Source organism: Leuresthes tenuis, unplaced genomic scaffold, assembly GCF_036924035.1.
Source record: "Leuresthes tenuis unplaced genomic scaffold, fLeuTen1.0.hap1 SCAF_9, whole genome shotgun sequence".
Classification (NCBI taxonomy): Eukaryota; Metazoa; Chordata; class Actinopteri; order Atheriniformes; family Atherinopsidae; genus Leuresthes; species Leuresthes tenuis.
Genome location: NW_027325363.1, coordinates 11,775,289 through 11,802,198, shown reverse-complemented (window position 1 = coordinate 11,802,198; position 26,910 = coordinate 11,775,289). Strand labels below are relative to the sequence as shown.

The following is a 26,910-nucleotide window of genomic DNA, read 5'->3' as shown; positions in this document are numbered from 1 at the left end:
TAAATAACACTCAGGATGAAAGAAAGACACAGTCTTTAATTTTTACAGACATGTTCTCTGTAACAACATTTTTGAAATAGTGACCGCATTCCTTACAGAGAAGATGATCCTGGCAGTCCAACATGGTATTGTTCATTTTTAAGAACCTATGAAAGCACCATGAAGAAATCTCTCAATGGTTAATGTCAGCTGAAGAGTCGGTCAGACAGAGTTTTTGATTTGTCCACCAGGTGGACCTGTTGCACTGTAGAAAGATTTAGCATGTGCGATGAAACAGTTGGGTTCTGAGTAAAAAAAAGCAGAAGAAACCAGCCCTCTAAACTACCATGAGGCCAGCGTGGTCTTAATTTAACCAGAGATAGATCAATATTTGTTTCCTGATATCATATCTGCTTTCCTGTGGGTTTGCAGCCCTGCTAGTGTTGAGTGGGGACTTGGTTCTGCAGATGTGGAAATAACTTACTCAAGGAAAGAAATCATCAACAAATGTGACAAGTTTGATATCTTTTTCCTTGACATTATCTCCCTGTGATTTCCAAACTATCCCAACAACCTCTAATCAGCAAAGTGAGTTCCTCCAGTATGCCAGACCTTAATGGAACAAATTACCTTTAGAAAATGGTAAAAACTATCAAGAAAACAACCAGCAGAGAGTAATTTACTTGGGTAGTTACAGAGAGAGAAGGAAGGAACCTATGGAGCCTGTCTGAGCAACTGATGATGATATGCTATTATTTGTTTTCTTTTTCATTATATTGAAAGACAGCAGTAAGTGATGTGAGAATAGGGAGATTAAAGGAGAGCATTAAAGGGATGTGATGTGACAAGCCCATCTGTTTTTCTTTGCTTGTGTGCATTCATGTTTGTACGTGTGTTTGTGTGCTAACAGTGAGTCTTGCTATCCATGGTTATATGCGTGATGTGTGTACATTTCCACATTAATGAGCAGACTGGAGATTTTCATTAAGGCACCATTAGTGTCTCCTTTTCCCTCATTCATTCTTCTGAAGCAATAACCATAGAGAGGCAGACACGAAATGGTAACACGTCTGTTGCCTCAGTGACACAGGAGTTCAGTAAACTGCAGTCTATCTGGCACCACTCTTAGAATAAACCCACTAGTTTGAACTCATCCCTCATATGTGGGTTTCGGAATAAAAGCATTAGCCTGAAAGGAGACAGAAAAGCAAAGCAAATTGTGTAAAATTATTGTTCATTGAATAAGTATGTCTGCATAAAGTACACTAGTTCAACAAACAAGTGTCCCAGTATTTGAAAACAAATTGCATGGGATTCAGCCCCTATCTTCTTTGCAGTTGTTGGCTATTCTCTGCGTGATGCTGACAAGCATGGCTGTAAAAACCTCTTAAAAACCTCTCAAGCAGTCATGCTATGAAACTAAAGCACTCTTCAAAAATGCTGCAGAGGGTCAGTAACTCCACAACAAGTTAACTGGCAACAGATTTTGTCTTGGTGTGTTTTCAATCTTGATTGTTCCAATACAGCACACATCTCAGATGGATGATTTGTTTGAAAAATTTGGCTGCGGTAAAGATATGAAATAAATTCTTTGGAAAATCACTAAAAATCACAACTATGTTTCACCACAGGGGTTTACAGCCAGGAATATATGTTCCTGTGTTTTACCAATTTTATTGTAACGCTTCATCATGTGCTCACTATCTGCTTAGAAAGATAGAACAACTAGTTACGTTCAATTTGCCCATGTCTCTAACTGCTCAAAGTCAAATGGAGTAAAATATTTTGTGTCAAAGAATTTAGGCCAGAGGGACAAGACAGGAGAGGGGAAGGAAACAGAGTGTGTAAACCCAAACAGAAAGGAAGGAATGTCAGAGGTGGTCGACAGATCATGTTGGCATGTTAAGACAAATAGTGCTTTAAACAATACAATGTCCCAGAGAAGAAAACAGAATACCACACAAAGGTGACCACATGAGCCAGTGCTGTTATTGACATGGACTTTTGTCAGAAAGTAGAGTTAATCAGTAAATCATCCAGCCCATAATAACACACAAATAAGTCAAAGAATCTTCATATCTCCAAGTACAAACAAATAGTCTCAAAATCAGCCAAGATATGCCTAACATTTGGATTCACCTAAATCTCATGTCAGCATCACGATTATAGAATAAATCCCAGTTCTGCATCGTTATGTGCTCACATTTGACCATAGATTCCTGCTGAAACATGAAGCGTGACAACAACACAGTGAATACACTGGTACAGCTGAACATAGTGTGAGATGAAAGCAGGGAACAACAACTAGTAACAAAAAAATATAGAATCCTATACATTTAGTAACTTATCAAGTGAATACTCTGATTATGGTTAAAGTACAGCATGTTAAATTGAGTCATGATGTAACAAAGGATCTTTCTCAACACTTTCATGTCCAATAATGAAGAATGATTTGTAACCAGCTGGAAATGTACCCTGTTTTAAAGAGAACCTTCCAACAAATTCATTTTTGTCAAAGTCAGTCATGAATGTTTTTTTTAAAAAAACAGCCAACATAACTTTTAAGGAATTCACAATTTGGATTCCAAGAAACTGATCTATGCAGTGTTAGTATGTGTTTTAATAACCATTCTTTAAAAATCAATCATTGCAAGCTCATGATGTAAGCTTTTGTAATTATTGACTTTTTAAGAACTGGTTCTCATTCCCTTTGGGATTTTTCTTTAGTTATTCTCAATGCAAGCAATTTTACATGTCATTCAACTAAATTAAATTCAAAGATTGTCTTTTCTCCCCTACCTGTAATGGAGTTTCTTTGCCAATGTGTCAGTGTTAAAGTAATTTATGTAAGGTACAGAAACCCTTTTTGTTTATGAAGAGGTAAAGATCTTTTATCGGATTTCAATTTGCCTGGCACAGTCGTGTCAGATGGTAAAAAACACTTTTAGTAGCCACTGCAGATAACAAATAACGTTTGCAATATAATTTTTGTTATTGGCCCACATTTGGCAGTTGACATATCTTAAAATCTGCCTTTTATTTGAGTCTTTGGGCCATGCTTGGCCCTCTCAACACTCACCACTGCTGTAATTTAGCCACAAGTGTCCTCAGTAGCCCAGTTTAGGCCCAAATGTGTCTGCTATCTGGGATGCTAAGTGGCCAAGACCGATGACAGCTGTCAGCAAGAATTCTTCTGTCTTGATGCACAGTCAACAACACACAGATATGCTTATGAATTAAGACACAAATTAACATTAATTGATGTCATAATCTGTTTTGAACTGTTTAATGTGTTTTATGGTGAACATTTGAGAAAATGAGAGCCTAGCAGAAGATACTTTGTCTCATGATAAGTACAGTAGGCCCAGACTTTTGCAACACATAAAAACAAGGGGGATGCAAAACTCCTCATAGCAGAGGAACCTTGTCCCTGTTACTGTGTGTAATCTAAAGAGTAACACACACTGTCCTGGACCAGCAGAACTCAGTCCAGGAAATTACTGCACTAAATCCCAGATCAAAGCTGTTAAAGCAGCAATCAACTTGACCTGTTTGACCTCCAGTTCTCAGCATGTGAAGGTCCTTGGAGGGACAAGAGAGTATGTGTGTGTGTTTGTATTTGTGTATGTGCAAGGCTCTGTGCATAGATGTGGTAATAGGAGTAAACAAGGACACAGACTGTCACTAATATTAATGCAGTTTTCTTTGCACCACCTTTTGGTAAGGAAAACAACAGCAACCAAGTTTCACTGTGGAGAATATGCAGTCTGTAGAGAAATATAGGGACATTTCATGAGTTAAAAATCAGATTTATGAGATGCTTTTAGGCTGATGTTCTTGTTTTCATCAGGTCTTTAAAACCATTTTGACTAAATAAGTGTATGCTGCTTTCGCCTCAGGTTGGACCCACATGGAGCTTACCAACGGCATGTTTTTTGTTCCTACCTGTGAGGGTCAAAGGAAACAAATTCAACATAGTGACCACTTGGCAGCAGAAGAACAATAGTGATGTAATTGTCTAATAAATTTGCTATGGATTGATTCCTTGTATGAAAAAAACATTGCCCCTCCTCTACGAACCTCTTTTGCATTGTTCTTGATCGTAAAAAACAAAACAAAAAGAGATGATTGTGGACTTTTGGAAGGGCCAGGAGTAAGAAAAAACACTGTCTCCATCCAAGTAGAAGAGGTGGAGGTGGTAGGGGCATACAGATTCCAGGAAGTTAACCTGAACAGCAGACTGAACAGGAAACCAAACACAGAGGCTGTCTTCAAAAAGGGACAGAACAGGCCGTACTTCTGAAGGAAGCTTAGGGTCTTCAATATCTGAGATGTTGCATATCTTCTTTAAGTCTGCTGTGGTGACCGCAATCTACTCTGCAGCCATCTGTTGGGAAAGCAGCATCAGAGACAGTGGCTCAAAGCAACTGAACAAACTGACAAAGATGGCTGACTTTGTGCTGGGGACTGCTCTGGAGCACGAGTAGCTGATTGTGCAAAGAATGGACATAAAGATCACTGACCACCCTCTCCATAACACAGTGTTGAAACAATGGAGTGTGTTCAGTAAGAGGCTTCTTCAGCTCTGCTGTAACACAGGACAATACAGGTAATCCCTGCCAGCAACAATGACCATGGATAAATTCACTTAAGTTGGATAAGTTCATACTAAAGTATTTCCCATTTCCTTTCATGTACACCAAGTTCATTGTCAAAACCGGGGTGCTTATGCCGAAATTTGGCAAGAGAAATATTTTTGTTTGATGTGTTTGCTGCAAGACCTTTTCCAGCAGCTGATGGTGATGAGCAGCACATTGAGGAGGATGAGGACATGGACGGAGAGGAGAGGAGAGCAACAGTGGAGGGAGTATAGAACATGGCTACCAGTAGAAAATTGTGGGTTGGCAGCCTGGTTTACCCGGATGCCAGGAGGAACCCAGTCCAACAGTGATTTGTGAAACAGTAAATAAACTAAATCTATTGACTCGTGCCCTTGGACATGATTTGTCTTTCATAAATGTGAAAAAAAACAGACATACAAGACTGTTTTTTTTTTTCAAGCTTGGTAAAAAAGTCTATTTGTTGAGGTCTGAAATCATGGACTGACATCCAATCTGATTTCCCCTGCGAATTAATACTTTTACTTACTGATTCATTAGGTTTAGGCATATAACCAACTTGGTTATGTTTAAACATTTAAAACTAATTGAAAAGGTTTAGAAAAATGTCATGGCTTCATGACTTGCTTTGATATAGATCCTCTCACAATGTCCGTCTACCACATACTGACATTATGACTCTTGCCCGATCTGCAAACTAGACAAAACATTATTCAGGCAAACAGAAAACCTCCCACTAAAATACACTGATTTGTAAATTGTACTGGATCATGTAACAAAAAAGAAAAACATTAGAATGCAGCAAATTAATGCCGTCGTTTGCTTGTTAGTAGATATAGTACCGTGCATGATCACCTGATACATTTTCTACACAAAGCAGTTGATTGTGATTGGTTTTGCTAACTCAGTTAGTTCAATGGGTGCTCTTTTGTGTGTTGCAGTAAATTTTACTATTTTTGGTGTCCCACATATATTAGCTCTGACTCAGGCTACCCATGTACTGATACACTACAAGACTTTAGATGCTATGTCTCCTTCAGTTTCTGTTATTTGGATCATAAAAAGTATCCTCACTTAGAAACCCATCCAGCAAATAGAAACTTGGCAGCCCAATTGCAGAGTGACACAAACAGACAGTGCACAGATATGCTCACGATGACACGGCTAACTCATGAAGGCTGTTGCGTAGGGTGGGTCTTGGTCTTATGAGTAGAAAAAAATCAAGCTTTACTCAAATGCAGAAAATAGAAAACAGATAAGTGAAATTTTATGGCAGTTTCAACTCTTCAAGCTCAACACATACTGTGATGTTTCAGTGCTGTTTGAACAGAGACAGATGGAATTTTTAGCTGAGATGACAACAGAGCCAAATAAGTTACAAACAGAGGTAGCGAGCAATCATTGCCTCCGTGAGACTGTTGATAGCAGTATCATGCAGGGAAAGGGGCAAAACTGTGTCATGTTTTCATGAAGGCGGATGGGAGCTGGATCTGACACAAAAGCTGATTATACCCTCCCTCGGTGATACAAAAGCAGATGTCAGTGGATAATGGCAGCTGAAAAAAGTTTGGAAGCTAGGCTTTTTTGTGGCTTTATAGTTTATGCAATCATACTTCAACTTTACACTGATTGTCTCATCTGTCATTTATCATTTAATCAAAAAAACATCCGAAAGAGCCCCAAGCCACATAATTTGCTAAGTGGTTTTGCAATTTGTTTCAGTGTTAATTTGTGTGGAAAAGACCAATCGTCTGATCAAACATTTGTATACTCGTTCTTTGCCATCACTTGTCTTAGGATGGATCACAGAAACACTTTTGCATTGCCACTCTCTGAAAAGCAATCATCGTGTCTCTTCTCTTTAATCTGCAATTCCATCTTTCTCTTCACACAAGCTCAGTGTTTTTAGGGAGAAGAACTTCTAGTGCATATTCAGAGGAGAGTCAAGATGGGTGGTGTATGACTCACTGTGATTTGCCCATCTCAGACAAAATGCCAGAGCTGATTTTCTTTAACTTTTTCTTTGTCGGTCCAGCCATTCATTCTGTGGTTGGTATTTCAAACCTTTTTGCAGTGTTGCATAAAAAGATGTTTCCGTAGCTGAGTTTCTTTGAATACATTTTCTTACTTGTTACACACCCTTATCAATGCAGACCCCTCACTATGTATAAATATGACACAGCTTTGGTCTGAATAGATTGGTGACACCTAATTTATTCCTAAAAACAAATTCCCTTTTTTACGAATTCAGTAGAGAAAAGAACATTGCAATTCATTTATAAGGAAACGAATGTGAGGGTTATCTCTTTCAGCAATCTTTTTAGCTTTTGACATAAAATAGAGCATTTTCAGAATGATAATATTGGAACAAAAAGTAACCAAAACAGCAGGCTTACTGTTTGATTTGATGGCTTAGTGTGGACATGCAATATTTGTTAATCCTGCCATGCTTTGACATTGTGAATACTTTTTGTGCACACATTTAACCAATGCATTATCACACTTTGTGTCTTGAACTGACTCCCATCAAACACAGAGGTGAAAGCAAATAGCAGTAATATCTGTATAACGATTTCTGTTTGAGTGGTGTTTTTTTTTTTTTCTGGGCACAGTCAGAGCATCATTTACCTCCTTCCAATTCCTCTCATATCTAAAAAAAACAAACAAAAACTAAACGTTTGAAATAGTTTAAGCCAGTGTGAAATTACTCAGAAACAATTTTCCTTGTCATATTTATTTCTGTTTTCCTTGTTCCTCTTCTTGCCACAAACCTGAGTCTAAAGTCCATCTGTGTGAGTGACAGCAGTAAGGTTATTAATGTGTGTGCGTAGCATGTGAGTCATTGACTGTGTGGTTACGTTTCTGCCATTCTGTACTTTGGTGATGTGAGCGTGTGTATGTTTATGAGGACTGACAGCAGACTTTGAGTTGAACTGGACAGCCCGTCTGTTGCTGACTGCAGAGTTACTCCCCTGGCAGTTGTGGAAAGGAGGTGCTGATAGAGCAGCCCATCTGGGCGACCTTGATCCAAACTAAAGAAACTTCATATCTTGGCACCGCTGACATCATGTACCTATCATTTGAATGTCTTGTTAGATACAAAAACAACTTCTTGAATTGTGATAAGCTTGCTGTCCTGTGTGATTCACAGACATGTGTGCACTGAATGCAGAACTGCTTGTTAGTCATGGCTTTTGTTTCCAGATTTCTGGGACAGTTTTAAATGTTATAACCACAAGACTGTTACTCAGAATTCTGTTAAAGAGTCACATCTTCAGAATAGGTGGAATCTTATATTTCAAAACATTTTTCGAAGTGTAGAAGCGAGGCACAGAAATTGCTTTAATGTAATGTAATGTTTTAATGTTGTTTGCCATTCATTTTCTTCATCAAGAAATACTACATGATCAAAAAGAGAATGTAAAGTGATTGTGTGTTTGCATGATTATGTCTGTGTTTACACAAGTGTGTCTATATTTCCAACAAAAAGCTGTTTTGATACCCCCATCACCCCGGGTATAGTGCAATTAGAAACCAACCCTCTCCGGGAGTCCATGACATGCTGCGTTTACTGACAGTGAGCAGAGCTCAAATGGCCAACAGAGAAGGGGCCATAGGTTTTATGTGAAGAGCACAGTAATACAAAGCTGGGAAATATGATCACAGAAGATGCTCGCAAGTGAATATCTTTCAGATGCACTGATGGCCAGTTACTTTGAAAACTGCTGTCAGTGCATCCTCAGATATTCACAGAGATAAAAATTCCTTGGAGGATTCTCACACTATTCATGATCAAGACGCAATGAAACATGGACAGGATTACATGTGCGGTGATTCAAGAACAGGCCTGCTCAAGCATTTACAGTGTATGTCACGTGTAGTGTGCATAATTGACAATGGAGCTGCATTGAAAGCACATGTGGAGATGAAAGCTACGGAGAATGTTTGCAGTTAAAAGGACATAAAAACGACCCCATATGTTGTTGTTGCTAATAATGCTAATAATAGATATATGTCCCAGTGGGTAACTTGGCCCATTGACATTAGTATTTGTTTTCTATCTTAAATGTAAAAGGGTACAATAAGCATTCAGTCTTGGTCAAGTGATAGTAAAAGTCGTGGGTATCGATCTGCTACAGCAGCGACTGGCAGTGATGGAAACAACATGACATTTGCACGGGCACTCTTACTTTTGCTGAGTGAGTCTAAGAGTAAGAAAGAGGAAGAAATTTTAAAACCAAATGTTTACTGAGGGAAGCATCTCACAGGGAGGCTCCAAATCTCACAGGATCACCAATCCGTGGATAAAAAGAGACTTGACGGATCTGTTTTACCAGCTCACACAGTGGCTGGCAGCTCACTCTGTGTCTTGCTGTGTGAACCTTCCTTCAGCTGTCCAGCTGAAGATAATAAGCAATTTTTCTCAGAATGTCAAGCTTATTATAAATTGTAGTCTACCACAGCTTGTAGGATAGTCAAACGCCAACCCCTTCTGTTTTCATAATCTACAGGATAGACTTGGGAAATAATGATTTCACTGTGTATGTGACCAGATCACTGAGAGTAACCAGTGCTTCTGGCAATGGGAAAGGAGTAAATTACTTGTGAATCTACCCACATTTAAAAGACATATTTATGCACAAACAAGGTAGACAAAGGCTATTGCCCCCTTGTGATTACGGAAATAGCACATCAGAGAGTGACCATGAGTGTAAACATCATGTATTTTAATCCTGATCTTTACCAGAATCTGGTGAAGTTATTTTGCAACTAAACTTAATTAAACCTTTGCAAAAGCCAAAGAATCACAGTTTCCCTACACTGTCTGAAACTGCCTCAGAGGAGTTTGTACATGTCTTAACAGATGAAGAAATCTATTTTGAGGTGTGAGGGTATGGTAGTGGAGTTACACATGACTATACTTGTAATACAGGTGATTTAATCACCCTCGCAATCTAATTCCTCTTTAAAAAGATTTTTTGCTCAAAACATCACTTATACTCAGTGTGGGGTCTGGTTTAAACACAAAAATCCCACTAGAGTCCACTAGAACAGGTTTTATTGCTTTAACGAGAACACATTATTTTCCTTCGACTGTACATCACAGTGGCATCTCTTCTCATTCTCCATTTAAACAATTTAATCTACTGTGTGTCTCTTTACGGGAAACTCATATTTCTGCTCTGATTAGTCAACTGATTACTCAATACTGGCAGTTTAAGTGTGTGCTAACCAAGTCGTTAGGCAGGCATTATGGAAATTTTTACATGTTGATGCAATCATAATCGTGGCCACTGTAGAAAGACGATGGCACAACATTATGAAGGAGGAAAACCAGTCTCACTCCAGGATGTGTAATAGCTACATTTGACAACAGTGCCAAATGTAGTGCCCCCTTGATCGCTCAAAAATGATGGCATAGTAAAGTTATAAGTTATAAAGTTATAAGATGCCTTTTTCTTTTTCTTTTTTATTAGTTAACCTAATCATGTACTTTTACTCCTTACTTTATCCAAGTATTTTCAATGTATAATCCTAGGTATGTGTTTTTTTATGCCTTACCCTAATCAATTGTGAGTGACAACAAAGTTGAAACATGAAAAAAAATCCTCAAAATGGATTTATTGGGGCTTCAAATTGCGTTGCAATCCACATATTACCTCTTACAAGTGTTTTTAAGGATGTTAAAAGTGGCAAACATGAGTCTGCATCAGCTTCAGGCCATGAATTTGCAAGGGATATCATTATTTTTTAAAGACTGAAGTTGTGTACCAGTTTTAGTCCTTTTACTACTTTTGAGCATTTGTCATGAAACTGCAACATTTCATGTCGTGGGCAGTAGTGGTCTGAATGAGAACGTGAGGAGGATCATCTTTGGATAAATAGTAAATTGCTTGTTCTAAAGAAAATAAAACACGCTATTTCTTATTTTCCCAAGACTCTTTAGTGAAAACTAAATTTTGCATTACAAGTTCATAAATACAGTGATTGTTTTTGTGTGTCTGTTTCACAATTGACCATTGGACTAGATGGAATTGACACCTAATCAAAGGATTATAGTTTGTCTTTTTTGTAGTATGATGTAGTAAAATGATACATGCGGAACAACCAGTGTAATGATAAATGCTTCCTTAATGAGACAATGGGTTTATCTCACCTCCGACATGTTCAGTACCTAAATATAAAAACCTCTCACATCAGCAACCCCAGTTTAATATGGACTCATGACATAATATTAGTCACTACCAGGGAGTCTCATTCAGTTAACTCTCTTGGTCCTGCAGAAATTAGGTAATTTATTCTTTGCTGTGATGTGCCCTGTTTTCTTCTCACTTTAATGCTGACTTTCGCTTTAAGACTTAAACTCCTTGTGTATTTGCAGAGTTCCTGTCCCTGCAAATGTGACCCTTGGGTGAACTTTGTTCTTCGACAGTAAGGATGGTGGGAGCAAAAGGTCCCATGTAACTGAACAGAAACAAAACATAGAGAACTAATTAAATACTTTTTTTTTCAAATGAGCCTTTTCACAATTCTTTACAAATATTCATTAGATGTTACAATGACACTGGTGGTTTAGAGCAGCACTGAATACAAAGCAAGACAGTTTTAACTAGGAAAAAAAATATTGTGTTATAAGTAGTAAATAAATCCAGTAAGTGCATTCTGCAGTTTTCTTGGCAATTTTTTCTTTTATTCATGTTTTTATTACACTGAAATGTCTCCAGTATGTTGAAATATGCACACTCAAAGATTTTTTTAAACAGCAGATATTTATTACCTAAACGTCAGAAAACAATCAGTAATGTTACACAACCTTAAACAACATTTTGGCGATGCCTAAATGTTTACATTAGCCCTCAGTCTTTACAAATCTAATTCAACTGTGTGAGACATTTTAGATAGCCACGCTGGGCTGTGCTGCATGTGTAGATAGATGATTTTACTTTGGACGTTTAAAAGCAATCTGCTCTTAGCACTGCCCCGAAAGTGTTCTATTGATGATTCACAGCTAGAGTTAATCGGTACCCAGGTCCACTTGGGGATCAAACAAATCAACACCATTTTTGTGTAATCCCATTAAAAGCTGTTGGTCGGTAAAAATAAGTGCAGTGAATGTATTTAAATATCTGCACTGAGACTTTGCAGTATAGGGCAGCACTCTAGCGATCTGTCTTAAAATCCTCCAAGAGACATATGAGAAAGTACAGTGAAGCACAACACATCACATCGTCACTAATCACTGAACCTGCGCCCTGAGGCATTTTAGGCGCAACTCACATCAAGAGCCGCTCATAGGGTCACTCCTAAACACCGCCTTGACGGAGGAGGAAGCGACTCTGAAGGGGAACTTCAGCAGGCTACTTCAACGCCTCACTATATGTTACAGGCTTTATAAATGTGGGATCCCCCCTATATGTGGATCACAGACACTTGAGCAGTTGCGCCGCGCACGTCTCTGATGGGTCATTTGAATTCAGCGATCCTCTCAGGGTAGATATGGTTCAGTGCAGTTGGTAGTTGTACAGTGGGGTCTGTGCGTGAGTGTGCGTGTGTGTGTTTGTGTGAACATTCACTCCTGGAATAGAAAGCCAAAGGACGAAAAATAGGGAGAAGAAGAGAGGCGGGAACGGATTGTGCCTTGTTGAAATCAACGGGTGAAGCAAACAAATCATCTGTGGCAGATCGATCAGCAGTTGGCGCTCCCTCTGAGGATTTGATGGATGTTTGATCAGTGGATGTGATGCCCATATATATCATCGACCGAAAATTTCCTGACATATCTGGTAAGTCGCTCAACGTTAACGCGGTGCCATCTCCGTGCGTCGGTGCCCGTGTTTGCGTGTAGGTGCGTGTGTGTGTGTGCCTGTGTGTGTACGAGCGCGCGCTATTATTTTCTGCGTGTGCGCGTGTGCAGAGGGTGACACGGGGCAGCGTGCACCAGTTGATCATGCCACCACCTCCTCGGAGTTCCCAACGTGCAACAGGAGATGGGGACCTGGCCCGCATTTAGGTGCACGGCTACGAGCCGCCGCGTGTGCTGCAGCTGTACATTTTTTATAGCTGGAGTTGAACACTTTGATGATTTTTGGACAACGCTGCGCCAGCTGGATATCCTCTCCGGTTACTTTATAGTATAGGTCCACAGTAGCTTATCTCAGCTGCGTGGGGGCTGAGGGGGTCGCTGTGTTCGGTGTAATACCCCTTTAAAAGTTATTTTTACTTTTGCATTCATGCTGCTATTACAAAAACCATTAGGGGAGCAGTTTAAGAGGTCGGCTTCATTTCAGCTAGATCACATCACCTTTGGGCATTCAGACTCTTCACTCAAAAATGATTTTAGACTTCAGTGTGGAACACCGCCCTGTGCTGAGATTCAGATCCCAGAGGAGATGCCATTTTATTATAAACTAGGCCACATTTTCTTCTGATTCAAACTCATTTAAAGACATGACACTCATATTCACGGCTCACATAAAAACTCATACAATCACATAAAAAAGGGACTTTGTAAAAGTAGTTTTGCGCTGATGTGTCTGCATGTGTGTAAACACGTTGATCTGAAGGTGTCTCAGGTGTCTCAGTGAATGATGGGTTTAATTTTGAAGGGGTTTGTGAGGTCTCGTTTCTATTATATATATATATATATCATGTCAAAAAGAAAGTAGAAATATCAACTGCACCCAACAACTGCAGCATTAGATACACATTCAGCATTCATAAATCTTACCGTTACTGTGTAAACATCCCTAGAGGCATTGTTGTCATGCACATAAACGATATTGAGACATTCCAGAACTGAACCTGAAGTAGTGTCGATGAGTGAAAGAGAATTATCTAACGTTAAACATTATAAACACTTTCTAATCCCTAAAAAGGAACACACCATTATGCATTATACACGTGTGGTAGCGCATTTAAGGGACATGCAGTGAGCTCTCTTTTACACCCATACCTAACATGCCTCAGCCCACTGAGAGAGTCACTTGAACATGATTTAAGACAGTTTGAACACCTTTTGTTTAAACCCCCAGCTGTTTTTTCGTTGTTGTTTTTTGCAGATTCCTTCACTTTGTTTTTATGTCCCTTATACTTTTTTAATAAATCTGGCATACACTCAATTACTTGGCATGCAAAGTGTCAGGTTTGGAGTAAATGAAGATAATGTACAGCCTCTCCAGTGCTGACATGCACATATGGTTTTATTAGAGCTGTGGGACTGCTGTTGAGGTGATCTATTTTCCCACAGATGAAGTTTCTGCCCCCTCCTGCAGTCAGGAAGAAGCTGACAGGAAGTTTTGATTAATGTATCAACTTGTGTCATCCTACTGTCTCATCACCTCTTTTTATGTCTGCAATTGCTCATTTTTCTGTTGCCTATCCTCCATTTGTAGAATTGCAAGAAGTCGCCACTCTTCTATAATAAATCTAATGAACCGTGGTGATGTCATGCATGCTTTAGTACTGTTATGGAGCAGAGAAAAGAGCCTGGGGGTAGCAGTTTTTCATGTGTGCAACAATGTGGTTGGATAATGACCATAATCAGGGAAGTTTACTTTACATTGGTCTATTGTTTTGTCATGTGGATGAATGATAGGCAATTTGACATTCAGCAAGAATGCACCTCTGTGTGATACATGTGCACAGTGTGTGTGTGGGCGTGTGTACAGTAAATGATGAGTGTGTTCCCTCAAAGCAAGCCCGGAGACTTTGGTCATGCTGCGCTCTCATCTCACTGTACTCATTGAAAGACCCACCCATCTGTTCAGACACCTCATGGCACTGGTTGTAAAAGTGTGTTCGAGAGCATGGCTGTGGATGAGTGTGTGTGAGTCTGCGCAGAGTTGTTAAATGATTAAGGATTAATTGCCTTCAGATCTTCAGAGATAGACTTCACTGCTTGTTACATGAACTTTATAAAGTTCTCTCTTGGCCCCTGAGAGGAAAACAACACTTTGTGGTGGGGAGCAGAGGAAAGGTCTTGCCTGTTTTCTCTTCTTCAGAAGTGTGTGTTTCTTTTTATTTTTCCTTTTTTCTTGGTCTGAAGTGTACAGCCACAAGGGTAAGAACTTCCATTGTTCTTACCTTTTGCTCCAATACTGTTATTTTCCTCATTTGTCTTCTTATCCCTGCCATGAGTATTTCATCTCCCTTTCCCATTTTCTGTTTTCTCATCTTTGTGGGTGCCAAAAAAATCAAAACACAAAGCGAATGTTAGCTTTACTAATGTGAAAATCAATGCTTTATTTGAAAAATCATCACAATTAGGAAAGCATTAACTGACAAGTTTGTTTTTTTTGTTTGATGACTTAGAGGTTTATTTGATTATCAGAGTTGAATATTTAAATGGTGCTGACAAGAGGAAAATGTCTGAACTCAAGAAGTATGAATTAAACCATTATTTCATGCTATTTTTTTCCTAATCTTATTTTATCTTAATCTTTATTTAGTAGAGATTAAAAACCTAATGTTTATCTTGATTATAAGTTATTTCTGAATGGGTTTTCTACTTGGTTCATATACTAAGCAATATTAAAACACCAAGACAAAGTAAATTGCATGTATCATCTTCAGATTGCATTTTTTGTGTGACTATTAGAGGAAAACCAGTAATATATTCTCACTCCGACCTCCGAGGCCCCTTAATGTCACTGTTTTTAATCCTGGGGTAGCCTTTTAGTATTACAGTATTTTCAGTGTGTAGGGTATGGATCTACACCTGCATAAGCTACAAAATTACCAGGGAGGAGACATGAGTTTGAGTCTTACATTTCACTTTTGTTTTACAGTTTTTGTTTTCAGTCTCTTTTCAGTCAGGTTGAAAAAAAATAACTGGTTAAGAGGCCCCCCTTGAATATCAGTCACATGTTTCCACTGAATTTTTAGTTGAAAAGACATCTTTAAAAAATCAGCTATGGTGAATGAAAATATGTGTGAAATTGGTCCAAAAGTGAAATTTTTCTTCACAAGTTTTTCAAAGCACAGATAAAGTGTTCACATTTATGACAGATTTTAGCAGCATTTGCAATTAAAACTGATAAAGCTCAGATAAGAAACCATAATCTTTTTTATTGCAGCCAGTTGCCATAATAAGAAACACCACAGGCATTATATTGCTGATATTGACAATATAAAGAGGAAGCTCTGTCTTTGAAGTAGCAGGCTGGAAGCACAGTTCTGGAAGCACACAGCCAATATATTTCCATATTCAGATGGACCAATAAATGTGTTGAAATTACATCTTCATGTGAACCATTTCTTTACTGCTGCAATATGACTTTGGAGAAACACACTTTCAAAAGACACCATAGTGCAGTATAAAACTTCTTTGTCTCTTGTGATAGTGTCGCTGTCGTAACCACATTTTATGTGGTTGAAAAGAAGACAAAGAGAGGTCACTGACATTCAGACTACCCACCACCTAGTTTTCTACAAAAAAACAATGTTGAAATTCCAGTTGGTGCTCACTGGGCTAGGTGGCATATTTCTTTGTTGTGCAACAAGCTTCTCATCCATTTTTTGGGTAACCACAGTGATGGTGACATTTCTGTTTAGTTACGGTCTCATGGTATCTGTTTCAGGCATTGATGGATTTCTATTGAGGTCCATAGGCTACCCTGCATGTTAATAAAACAGACCAAGTGTTTGTCTATGATGGGTTGGGAGTGAGGATAGGTTGAAGTCTTCCTTTTACATTAAAATCAGGCAGAGAAAGTCACTTTATACATCAACTAAAGAAGCTGCAACAAGGGAAAGTTGGTTTGTTTGCTTGTTAAATGTATATTAAGTGGCCATAAGAACTGGTTGGTGATTTATTTACTCTCAGTAGACTAATTATTTAGTCTCTTCTTAGGTGAGTTGATACAGCCGGCTGCTGAAGGAGGAGATCTAAGAATGACAGAGACAAACACCCCCAAATCGGCTAAGAAGCCCCGCTGGACGTCCCTGGAGATCGGCCTCATTACAATTGTCTCCTTGCTCTTCATTGTCATTGTTGCCCTCATCATCCTCTTTGCCACCCAGAAGACTGGTGAGTGCTCTAACGATAGACTAGACAAGTGCTGATAATGAAATATGGGAAGTATCTCAAATCTTTTGTGACTGTTTGAGACGTTCAAAATTTGGTAAGCCAAACATAAAGCTTATGCTAAGTAATAGAAACATCTTCGTGGGCATTAATTAATTTTCTTGTCACCACAATATTAAATGATATTTTCCAACATTTCAAAGTTTGCCTTTAGACTGTGCATGTGCACTGTTGAGAACTTCTGAGTTCATGGTTAATGGTAAGAACAAAAGAGCATGCTGAAGACTTGCACTTTGCTCAGGTGATACATGACACTTGAGCTGTGGTTTTAATGCACATTGCAAAAGTACAATGTCTGGTACAGTATAAAGAAAATAAAGTATGTGTACATGCCTCGAAACCACTATAAAAAATGTAACATTTCAGACTTTGTATAAATTCTAAAGTATTGTGTTAAGTTTTATTTTGCAATAAATGTCATCTATTCAACGTTATGAGGCATGGCCGATGTGTGAAATGGAACAGAGAACTCTTGTCCTCTCCCCTATTTGCAGGATACCTGCTTCAGATCAATGTCATTGTTTTAGTATCAGCATTTTTACATTCTAGGATATAGAATTTTTCAAAATGCCTCACACAGAACAGTCATGGCTCACATTACATAATAATATAAGGTATTTTCTCCTGAGTTAAAGACAGTGTGCTGTGGTTCAAAGTAAGCAGTATAGTAGCACTGGAGTAATTTTAATGTTAAGCAGCGGCTCTATTGATTAATCATTGACTTCACTTGCTAGGATCACACTATAACACTGTGAGTTTACTAGTTTAATGCAGAGTATTTGGTGATATGAAAGAAGGTATAGATGAATACGAAACTAATGGCTCATTTGGAGTATGTTGTGATCAGTGGCTGGAGAAGAGGAGACTAAGAGTGGGGGTTTAAACCTGGTGAATATCCAAGCCAACTTCTGACCCCATAACATTCAGGATTGGATGGAGCTGAGAAGAACCTATGCCATTGAGAATTGAGATAAATAGTCTGATCGAACATGCCCAGTCAGATGCTGTGGAAGAGACTCCCATACAGAAAGAATGGGTTGAGCAGTGCTCTGGAGATATAGCAGATGTTTGAGGAATTTGGTTCTTTGCAGAACCAGAATCTTGTGGCCATTCTCCCAGTTTCTGTAGGGAAGAGTGTGTTTTCAGGTGAGACATTTGCAGCTAATCTTGAATGGACACATTTATCTTGCAACTCATAAAAGGCTGAAAAAGGAGTCTGGAAATCAAAGATGCAGATGGCAAATGAAACTCCCAGTTAATTGGCTTTACTTCTCCAGAGTATGAGCATTGTATGAGAGAGTTGGGTGTGAATTGTAATGTCGAATAGACAGGAGTGGAGAGAAAGAATTTGGTGCTGGAGAGAATTTGAAGTGCTGTAGGAAGATGAAAAAGGGCTGTCAGGAACATGGATTCTAAGGTCCAGTTGACAGAGGAAAGGGACTCATTGTGGCTGCTGGTTCTTGTTGAATGCAAGCTTTTAAGAAGCAAGGACACAGATAAAGAGACAGATGTTTCTGGTGACCAATTTAAAGATAAAGGTGATACCTGACTTATATGGCTAGAAATTGGAGGAGTGTGTTTTAAGAATGAGTTGAGCAGAAGCAATGAAGTTGCAGATAGACATGGTCTCTAGCAAAAGAGAGACAGTTGGCAGGAGGCATAATACGCCTTAAACAGTTTCAGTGATTCCGGTAGGCTGAGAATGTGTGTGTGGGAAGGCTATTAAAGATAGATTATTTGATGTGCACGAAGCTGCATTGATATACAACTCAATATCATTACATTGGGTGATGTAGTCATAGAAGAAAGAAATTGTTCCAGAGAACAAGAAATGCTGCTAGAGATGTTTTCTGTTTTGAGTGCTCGGCAGTCAATAGATACCAATATTTTGTCTTCAGAGAAAGTAATGCTGAGTTCTGAGAAGGCTTTGGAAAGTGTGAAGAGTCTGTGGACGAAGACACTGGAAGCTTGGGAAGTTCAGAATGTGTTGTGGCTATCGTATTCATGGATGTCAAGTAAAGTATGAAGAGTCTTGATTTGTTGATGGAGCAGCTGAGAGGGATGCCTTTTTGCCTCAGTGCACACTGGAGACGTGCCACTGTCCGGTCTCTAATGTCAGATCGGGTTCTTTGAAGAGGACATCAAGACAAGTTGGAGAGATTGCAGTAGGTTGACCGAGGAACATGTATTGTGGAACACAGGCCGTTGAGACAGTGGGAGGCTTGACTGTGGTTTGAATGCTTGTAATTCAATATGTGAACTCAAGCTCTGAGGCGTGTATTGAGTAGAAAGGACAGTTTCAGATGAAGCTCCCATTGGTGGCTTGTATAATTCTCCCAGAAATCAGTTGACAAATTTAACTTTGCTTCCAATATGGTTATGTGATTGACTTGTCTGGCAATTTGTGCAGGGTTGCTGGTGATTTTTTATACCAAGGTATTTTTATACCAATTTTTAACTGTAAACAGCGTGGCATTGTGATGTCATTAATGATACCTAAGTCATTAATTAAACTAAAACAGCAACAAATAAAATCAATCAAACAAGCTGAAATCAAAGTCAGAAATGGGTATGTTGTCATGTTTATATTGAATCTGGCATCTCATAGTAAATTTGTAAAAATAGGATTTTTTATTTTCAAATAGTATGACCTCAGATGAGACAATTTTCTTAAAGATTTACTTAATCTGTAAATTTGAAAAAATAAAATAAAAAAGGCCATGTGGTCGTTTTGAATACCTGTACCTGCAAGCATAATACAACAATGAGATGACATTAAATCAAATGAAATCACTGTTCGTACTGTAGCATAATTTTGGTCAAACTCAAAACTAATCAGCAGGTGGCACTACTGAGCACTTAAGGCCTCCAGAACTATTTGTGAAAGCCAGGAGATTGTTGCTGCCAAACTGGGTTGGGATGAATTTATCTTCATCATAGGACCAGGTACAATGGTGGAGAGTTTCTTAGCAGTGTTCTGAGTAGGTTTCAGTTTGTAGAAGTGAACGCAGTCAAGCGATGTGATAAGTAGCGCTGTCTATTGGTCAAAATAACAAATAGTGATGGATAGGAAAACTAGGTAAAAGAAGGCTTTCCAGGTGTTTAGAGGACTGGTTGAGGTACAGTCCTGCTCTCCAAATCTATACCAGGTGAATTTCAGTAAGTCAGGAATACAGGCAGGTGGTTTAATGGTGACAGGTACGGCAGCATCCAGGTTCAAGCATGCCCGAGCATGTTTGGAAAGTGGTTCTTGGGATTTGTTTCTACAGCTCATGTTAAAACAAGCCTGCTGTGGTCATCTTTTACAAGAACTTTGGTTGATATATCTAATTAGTTCTGGGAATAATCATGTGGAAATTGACTTTCCTGTTCCTGATCAACTGGACAATTAAGCTGCTGCTGCTGGCATTGCCCACGATAACCAGATGCGGAAATCTGCAGTTAAAGAACAGTTGAGGTTAGATGATATCAAAACAGGGTGCTGACTGTTGAAAATATTGATGTAAAGTGCTTAAGGAAAGGAGGGGAAAAGAGGAGCGAGGCAGAGATTGAACAGTCTTTGTGGTGGCTAAATTCCATGTAAAAAAAATTAACATTTATTATAGTTAACATTTATCATATATTAAAGTTATTAAAACAAACTGTGTTAACCTCCTGTCTATAAAGAACAACTGGTACCCCCAGAATTAGGTGTTTTACTCTGTGTTTTACGAATATGCATAATGTCATTCCCAATTACTCTGGAGAAGTCCCTTTTGTCTGAAAGCTGTGGGGGAGATACAATTTCTAGAAGACCATTTTTCTGTACCATCGATCATATTCCCTCTGACTGAAATGAATAACACTGCCAGTTCAGTTACAATGAAATGATAATTCTAACAGATCTTTAGAGCATCACATCTCAGTGGTTCAAGACAAATAAAAAGTATAGTAGTAATGGGTGCAGGTGTAAAAGGTACAAGAATAAACATTGCAGTATGAAATGAAAAGAATATTATAGACTGAGCAAAAGAGTCATGAAACAAAAAAAGGAGACTTTACACACATTGTGAATTGCAATCTGAGCTTTTAAGAGAGTCGACACAAATTTTTCGTGTATTTCGTCTTGAGATATATAAATTATTGTACCAAGAAACTTAACGCCCCACCCAGAAAAGTTTAATTAGCTTTTTAAAGGTGTTTCATTAAATCATTCATCACCAACAGCATAACAGCTTGGTTTAATGCTCTTAGTAACATTCATATGAACCCCCTGAATGACATCATCAAAACTGTTGCAAAATCATTGAATTGGAACTAAAATCCTTGAACAGCATCTACAGTTGGTGGATTGTAGCAAAAGGCCTACAAAGGGGCTTAGATACTTCATGCTCACTGCATAACCGTAAATACTCTCAGGCCACAGATGTAGGGCACGCTTATTAAAAGACCAAGAGGGTGACATCAAGCTTTGTTTCTTCATCTGTCAGGGTCCTTAATGCCTGAGTTTTTAAAAAAAAAAAATTAAATTCCTTATTGTAAACCCACAATACTTTTTTTAGGGCTGTTTTGTGTAACCTCTGACAGGCTTTTGATTTAATTGTTTTACTGTGAATGGTTTCTTTTATGCAGTGCTTACATTTATCAGACTCACTGAAGCCTGAGTTGGTCCATGACCTGATCTCACTAATCCCTCATTGTGTACCCATGTCACCTCTTAAGGATGTGATGAGTAACTGTGGAGTTTTCAGTTATTTTACTGTGCAAATTGTTCCTTTTATGATGTTGTAAGCTTTACTGGTGTTTGTCAAGTGTCTGCCTTTCGCTTTCTTGGTAGTTGTGTGGGTTTTGAAGTTACTGTGGATAAAGTTATTTTAAGTCAAGGCTGAGTTGAGAAAGTTGACAGAAAGGGGCATCCAATTAAGTGTGATGGAGTTTGCCTGGCTTATGAATGTGTTGAGCTCTTATGGTGTGTTTTTTTTTCTTTCTCTTTTTTTCCTTTATCTTGTGCTTTGTAAATGTGTAAGCTGCCTTGTCAGAGAAAATGAAAACTCAACGACTTGCCTATGTTAGTAACTATGCGCGCACTCAACCATGTTCACATTGTGTGCAGTCACACATGACCCACGGAGCAGTATATTAAAGGTCATAAGCACATTTGCTGGTGTGTTGGTGTATCTCCAATTCACTTTGATTAACAGATTTCTGGTAGAGTGAAAGCAACACTTCTGAGTAATGTGGGGTTATGTGCAACAAACGCGATTAGGGAATGAAGAGAAATACAGGCAAAGTGGGAGTTTAATGACTGATGACCGCAAACATTCTCACTGTGTAATGATTTGTTTTATGTTCTCTTACAGATGAAATCTGCACCACGGCTGACTGCACGCAATCAGGTAAGTAATCTTTGTGGGTTTGTTTGTGCATTCTCTTTATTGTGTCATTCTAAAGGCTTTGATTTTTCTCAGAGGAAGACAAAATGAGAGGACTGAGGCTGCTGCAGCAGGTCAGGGATGTAAGACATACTGAAAATGGACACAATGTGAATATTTCCTCCATAAAAACAACAACAAAACAACCAAAAATAAAAGCCCTGATCTGCACAAACATGTTGGACAAGGGGTTAATGTTCTTGGATCACCTCTAAACAAATATACCTAAGAAAGTGGTAATGGGATATGAGCATGTATGAGCTTGCGTTCAAACCAGACAAATTTCAACATATCTAAGGTAATTTATATTTATATTATTTTAAGCATTCCTGCTGGTGGACACATGACTGATGCGGACGGTCTCCTAATTTTTCCTTCTATAGCTCTATAAGCATATACTGCTGCAAATCCCTTCAGCTTTTCTTGTATTCAACTGCATCATCACATTTTCTCTGGAAAACTATTTATTTGTGGTTGAAAAACAATCCTGCATTAACGAGTAAATGATCTATAACTCTACTGGCAGTTTACAGCAACAGATGTAAATTCATTTCTGATGCATTTTTTTGGTGAGCCAGTGTCCTAATTCAGTCAAATTTGACAGACAGCCTTGTCACAAGGGATCTCTGAGCTGCCTCCTGTAATTTAATTGCAGCTCCAAAAAGTTAATGCATTTCCACCGCTGGTACTTAAACTGAGACGAATTACTGCCATTAAACTATTTTATCTTGGCAAATGGCTGTGAGTAGTATCTAAATAGGAAAAAAACAGCTGTTAAGATGATTATTACATATTCTTTTTGTAGTACTGTATGTGTTAGTTTTGCTACTAGAACAGTGTGGAGTATTTTCGTGTGCTTCCAAAGCTGTACAGCAGGTGGTCAGTCTTCTGGAATGCACTCTTCCTCCTGCTAGTGGAGACTGGACCATTCATTCTTAGTACCTTCATGTCAATCAATTTTTAGAGGAATGTATCGCTTTAGATGGATGCCATTGAACTATAACATCTGTGCATTCATTACAAGGTGTTATCCAGTAGCAGATTACTTAGTTTAACCCTTCAAGATTTGGAACATGATCAAATATAAGAACTTTAAACTGATATATTGATTGATATGTTATTGTTGCATTCCATGGGAAAATGGAAGTGCTAAATTGAGATGTTTTTTATATTCATTGGATAATGAATGTCAGTCTTCATTACAATTTAATGTGGCAACTTTAACCAATAAGTAGTCCGCCTCAAAAACTCTGATGATATTATGTGTACGTTTTTAAAAGGTTTGAATAAACTAGATTTGATAAAGTGATCTGATCTGTATAGGGGTTTTTCATTACTTATACAGAACCTATTAGCTTTCAGCTAATCAACTGTTGGCTGCATTCTTAAACGAGCTGATATCATTAGCTTCTCTTGAACACTTTGGAATAAATTCAATAAACATATTTCCCAAACACTATAAACCAGTAAGATGGTAGGCATCACTGACCTCAAGGATATGCAGTTCTCAAAAGACTTTGTTAGAACAAGGAATATAAGAAGCATACATACTGTTGTACCTTTTTTATAGCCTTTAATATGTTTTGACAGATTTCATATCATACAAGGATATCACGTTGGATACTACAGTTCCTTTGGGTGGGTATTTCTTCCTGTTCTAAGCTACTCCCTCTCTGTCCATGCAGCGTCTCGTCTCATTGAGAACATGGATGCTACCGTGGACCCTTGTGACAACTTCTACCAGTATGCCTGTGGAGGATGGCTAAAAAAGAACATCATTCCAGAGACCAGCTCCAGATACAGCACCTTTGACATCCTACGAGACGAACTAGAGGTCATCCTCAAAGGTCCGACACCCACTCACAAATCTACAAAAAAGAAAAAAAATCCACAGAAAAAAAGAATACTGTATCTATGTGCTGAAAGGCGACAATTCAAACAAACAGGAAGACCCACAAAATATGTTTTCATTACAATAATAACTCCTATTTCAATCTATAATTAGAATTTGTGCAGCACTCTAGAGCAGTGAAGGTTTTTTTTTCAGTCCTCTTGCTTAGCAAAGGGGACAGAGAACAGCTTGATTTCATTTCTTTAGAATCTGATCTAAAGAGGACTTTCCTTCAGGGACTGCAGCTCTATAGATATCACAGTGCCACAGGAGTTTGGCTTCACTTCTACCAAGTGAGATGGGACTTTGGAAGCAGAGTTGGCATTTTCTGTATAAGTGTGTGTGTTGACATATGGTTCGGGTTGTTTTGCTAAAGATGTAAACACATAGTGGTTAGAAAAGTCTCAATTGCAAGTATGTGTGCGTGAATGTGTCTCGGGAGGTTTTGCTTGCTTTTAGGAGGCCTTAGAGGCTTGCTAGTGTCCTCGAGGTATGGTTGATACAGAGAGGGTCACCTTACACTGTGAATGTGTGTGTGATCTTTGGGATTTATGTGTCTGCGTGTGTGTGTATGTGTGTGTGTGTGTGTGTGTGTGTGTGTGTGTGTCCATACGTCACCTCAAGTTGTCTGTGAGAAGATCAGCCGAGTCCTCAGCTGGGGGCACTAAAACTTTATGGAGGACAGACTTTCCATGAACTGCAACTCTTCCTCAGCCATAAATTTACAGTTTATATGCTGGTAATTTTGACTATAATAAAGAGTGGAGTGGCTTCAGAGGTAGGAGATTAAGAGGGGTGAGAATGAAAGAATTATAAGAGTTGGATCCCTGGCACCAACTGTGAGCTCTTCATTTGTCTAATCTTCATGGAAAAACACTATACGCCATCTGTGTCTTCCATCGAATGCAAATTATTGCATAAACCTGAAGTAGACTGACGTTTTTCAGTCTAACCAAATTAGATATGGACGATTAGACTTTCATAATACTTGAGCATTTTGAATGATATTATTGAAAGAAGTTTTTTTCATTTTTGGAAAACTTATATTTATCTCTTTGTATGTTGGAAACAAATCCTTAAACCTTGTTACCAGCAACCATCACAATGCTCAATTGGCTTTCACTTCTTGATAAACACCTTTTTGTTTTGGATCAATATAACACTTATTGGGGTTTAAAGATTACTTGTCATGTAGTCTCTGTTTGCCTCGACTCTCAGAGACTACGTGTAGCTGTAAAAGTGCATCGTAAATAATTCTGTGTGGTGTAAAAGTATGTTACTGAAATTCCACCTCTTGTGCCTTAACTGTGATTTTTATTGAATGTGAGATTCTCAGAAGTACTGCCCACATTTCAACCTTTTTTTTTTTCGCTGCACATTGCTTTAGGACAACCTCTGCTCTCCTCTCTCCTCCACGGCAGTCCCAGCTGTTATAAAAGTCACACTCACAGGGTGAAAAATAAAAATAAACATTGCTTAACCAGGGATAATTTTAGGCATTTTAAGAGTGTATGCACATGTATATAAATGACATGTCTCTGCGTGACAGTGTGACAGTGTTATGTTTTCCCTTCTTTTTACTGCAATAAGTTGATTTACCAAGTTCTTATGTTAGTACAGTATCTGCTGCATGTGACAGAGGATAAAGGACGAAAATAAACTGCAACTAAAGCGGAAATTCTGGTCAAAGTGCAAAGGTTGATGCTTTTGAATCATTGACTTAATTGCTCGGAATGGCGTGTTTTCCACTGAAAGGAATGGAACTGCCAGAGGACTGCTCCTAATCATTCAGCAGCTTGAATCCCCACCAACCGTCAGTGCTGTGCTCATTCCTTCAGGCTGTCTGGCTTACCAGCCGGAGATGGAATGTCTCAGATTGTACAGTACACACACATGTTCAGGTTTACTTTGTGTGTGCCATGTTAAAGAGAGGAATAAGAAAATACAGACTGTGTATATTAGATTGTCTTGATCCTGTGAAACAAGATATGACGATATGCATTCTGCTATTCTGTCTTGAGGACTTTGACCCGACTGCTCTCATGAAAGTCTTTCTTTAATGACGGATGCGCAATGAGTAGTAGGCGTCAACAGAGCTATGACCTCTACTCTGAAAATTACATCAAACCTACAACCTCTAATCCCTGGGCTGGCTGCCCCCACCTGCGTGATACCACCACCCACAAATGGACAGATCCTTTTCCTGTCAACAGCCGCAGGAGCCTTGAAACACCTGGACACTGCAGAGCTCCAGGCCGCATACATGTGTGTGTGTGTGTGGATTTGTGGTTGCTTGTAAATGCCTGGGATTGTTCTCTACTGCCGTAAAAGGCCATAGATTCATAATGAGGATCTGTGTCCTGATTGTGACCACAAGAGCTTGTGTGAGTTTTATTTTCCACCCCACCCCCCACTCAGGTGTGGCATACTGTGCAATGATTTGCCCAATTGACCATGAGCATTTTAATTACTAATTAGTTTACTTCGGCAAGAGGAAGGAAGCACAACAGGTAGAGGATGAAAGAAGAAGTTTTTTTCTTAATAAAGAGGAAAAAAAAAGGCTAAAGTGACATGAAAGACAAAAGGAGTGATGGAAAGTGATAGAAGCAGAAATGCCGCCCAAGAGAGGGAGGTTTGATGTCAAGTGAGGATGAGTTCTGTAACCAGAGGATGATGGTGTATTACTTTGAGGATAGGTCTGGGAATCTGAAACAGCATGTGGCAGGCATCTCCAAGCTAAGCCCTGCATGTGTATCAGTGCACACTGTATATGCGTGTGAGTACGTAGTTGCTCTTCAGCTTCTTGTATGACGTTAGGTTTTAATCTCCCTGTACAGATAGAAGTCTAGCGGGAGATGTGTTGCATAGCTTATGTTTCTTGTAGAATTTGGCAGAACCAGAAGCGTCAAAACATCTGCTGAGGAA

At 38.8% G+C, this 26,910-nt stretch overlaps 1 protein-coding gene across 2 annotated transcripts in view; it reads left to right on the top strand.

The window, feature by feature from the left end:
- Positions 1-11,936: 11,936 nt before the first annotated feature.
- The window catches only part of LOC140314211 (neprilysin-like), a 41,636-nt gene continuing 26,662 nt past the window's right edge, over positions 11,937-26,910 (top strand). Inside the window, exons 1-4 of one of the 2 annotated variants that reach the window (XM_072392322.1) lie at positions 11,937-12,382; positions 16,450-16,626; positions 22,023-22,058; positions 23,780-23,941. In XM_072392322.1, coding sequence (XP_072248423.1) covers positions 12,340-12,382; positions 16,450-16,626; positions 22,023-22,058; positions 23,780-23,941 — 418 coding nt within the window. In that variant the 5' untranslated portion in view covers positions 11,937-12,339. Of the gene's footprint in view, positions 12,383-14,343; positions 14,659-16,449; positions 16,627-22,022; positions 22,059-23,779; positions 23,942-26,910 lie in introns of those variants that run through there. The other variant, XM_072392323.1, reaches the window with a different exon arrangement.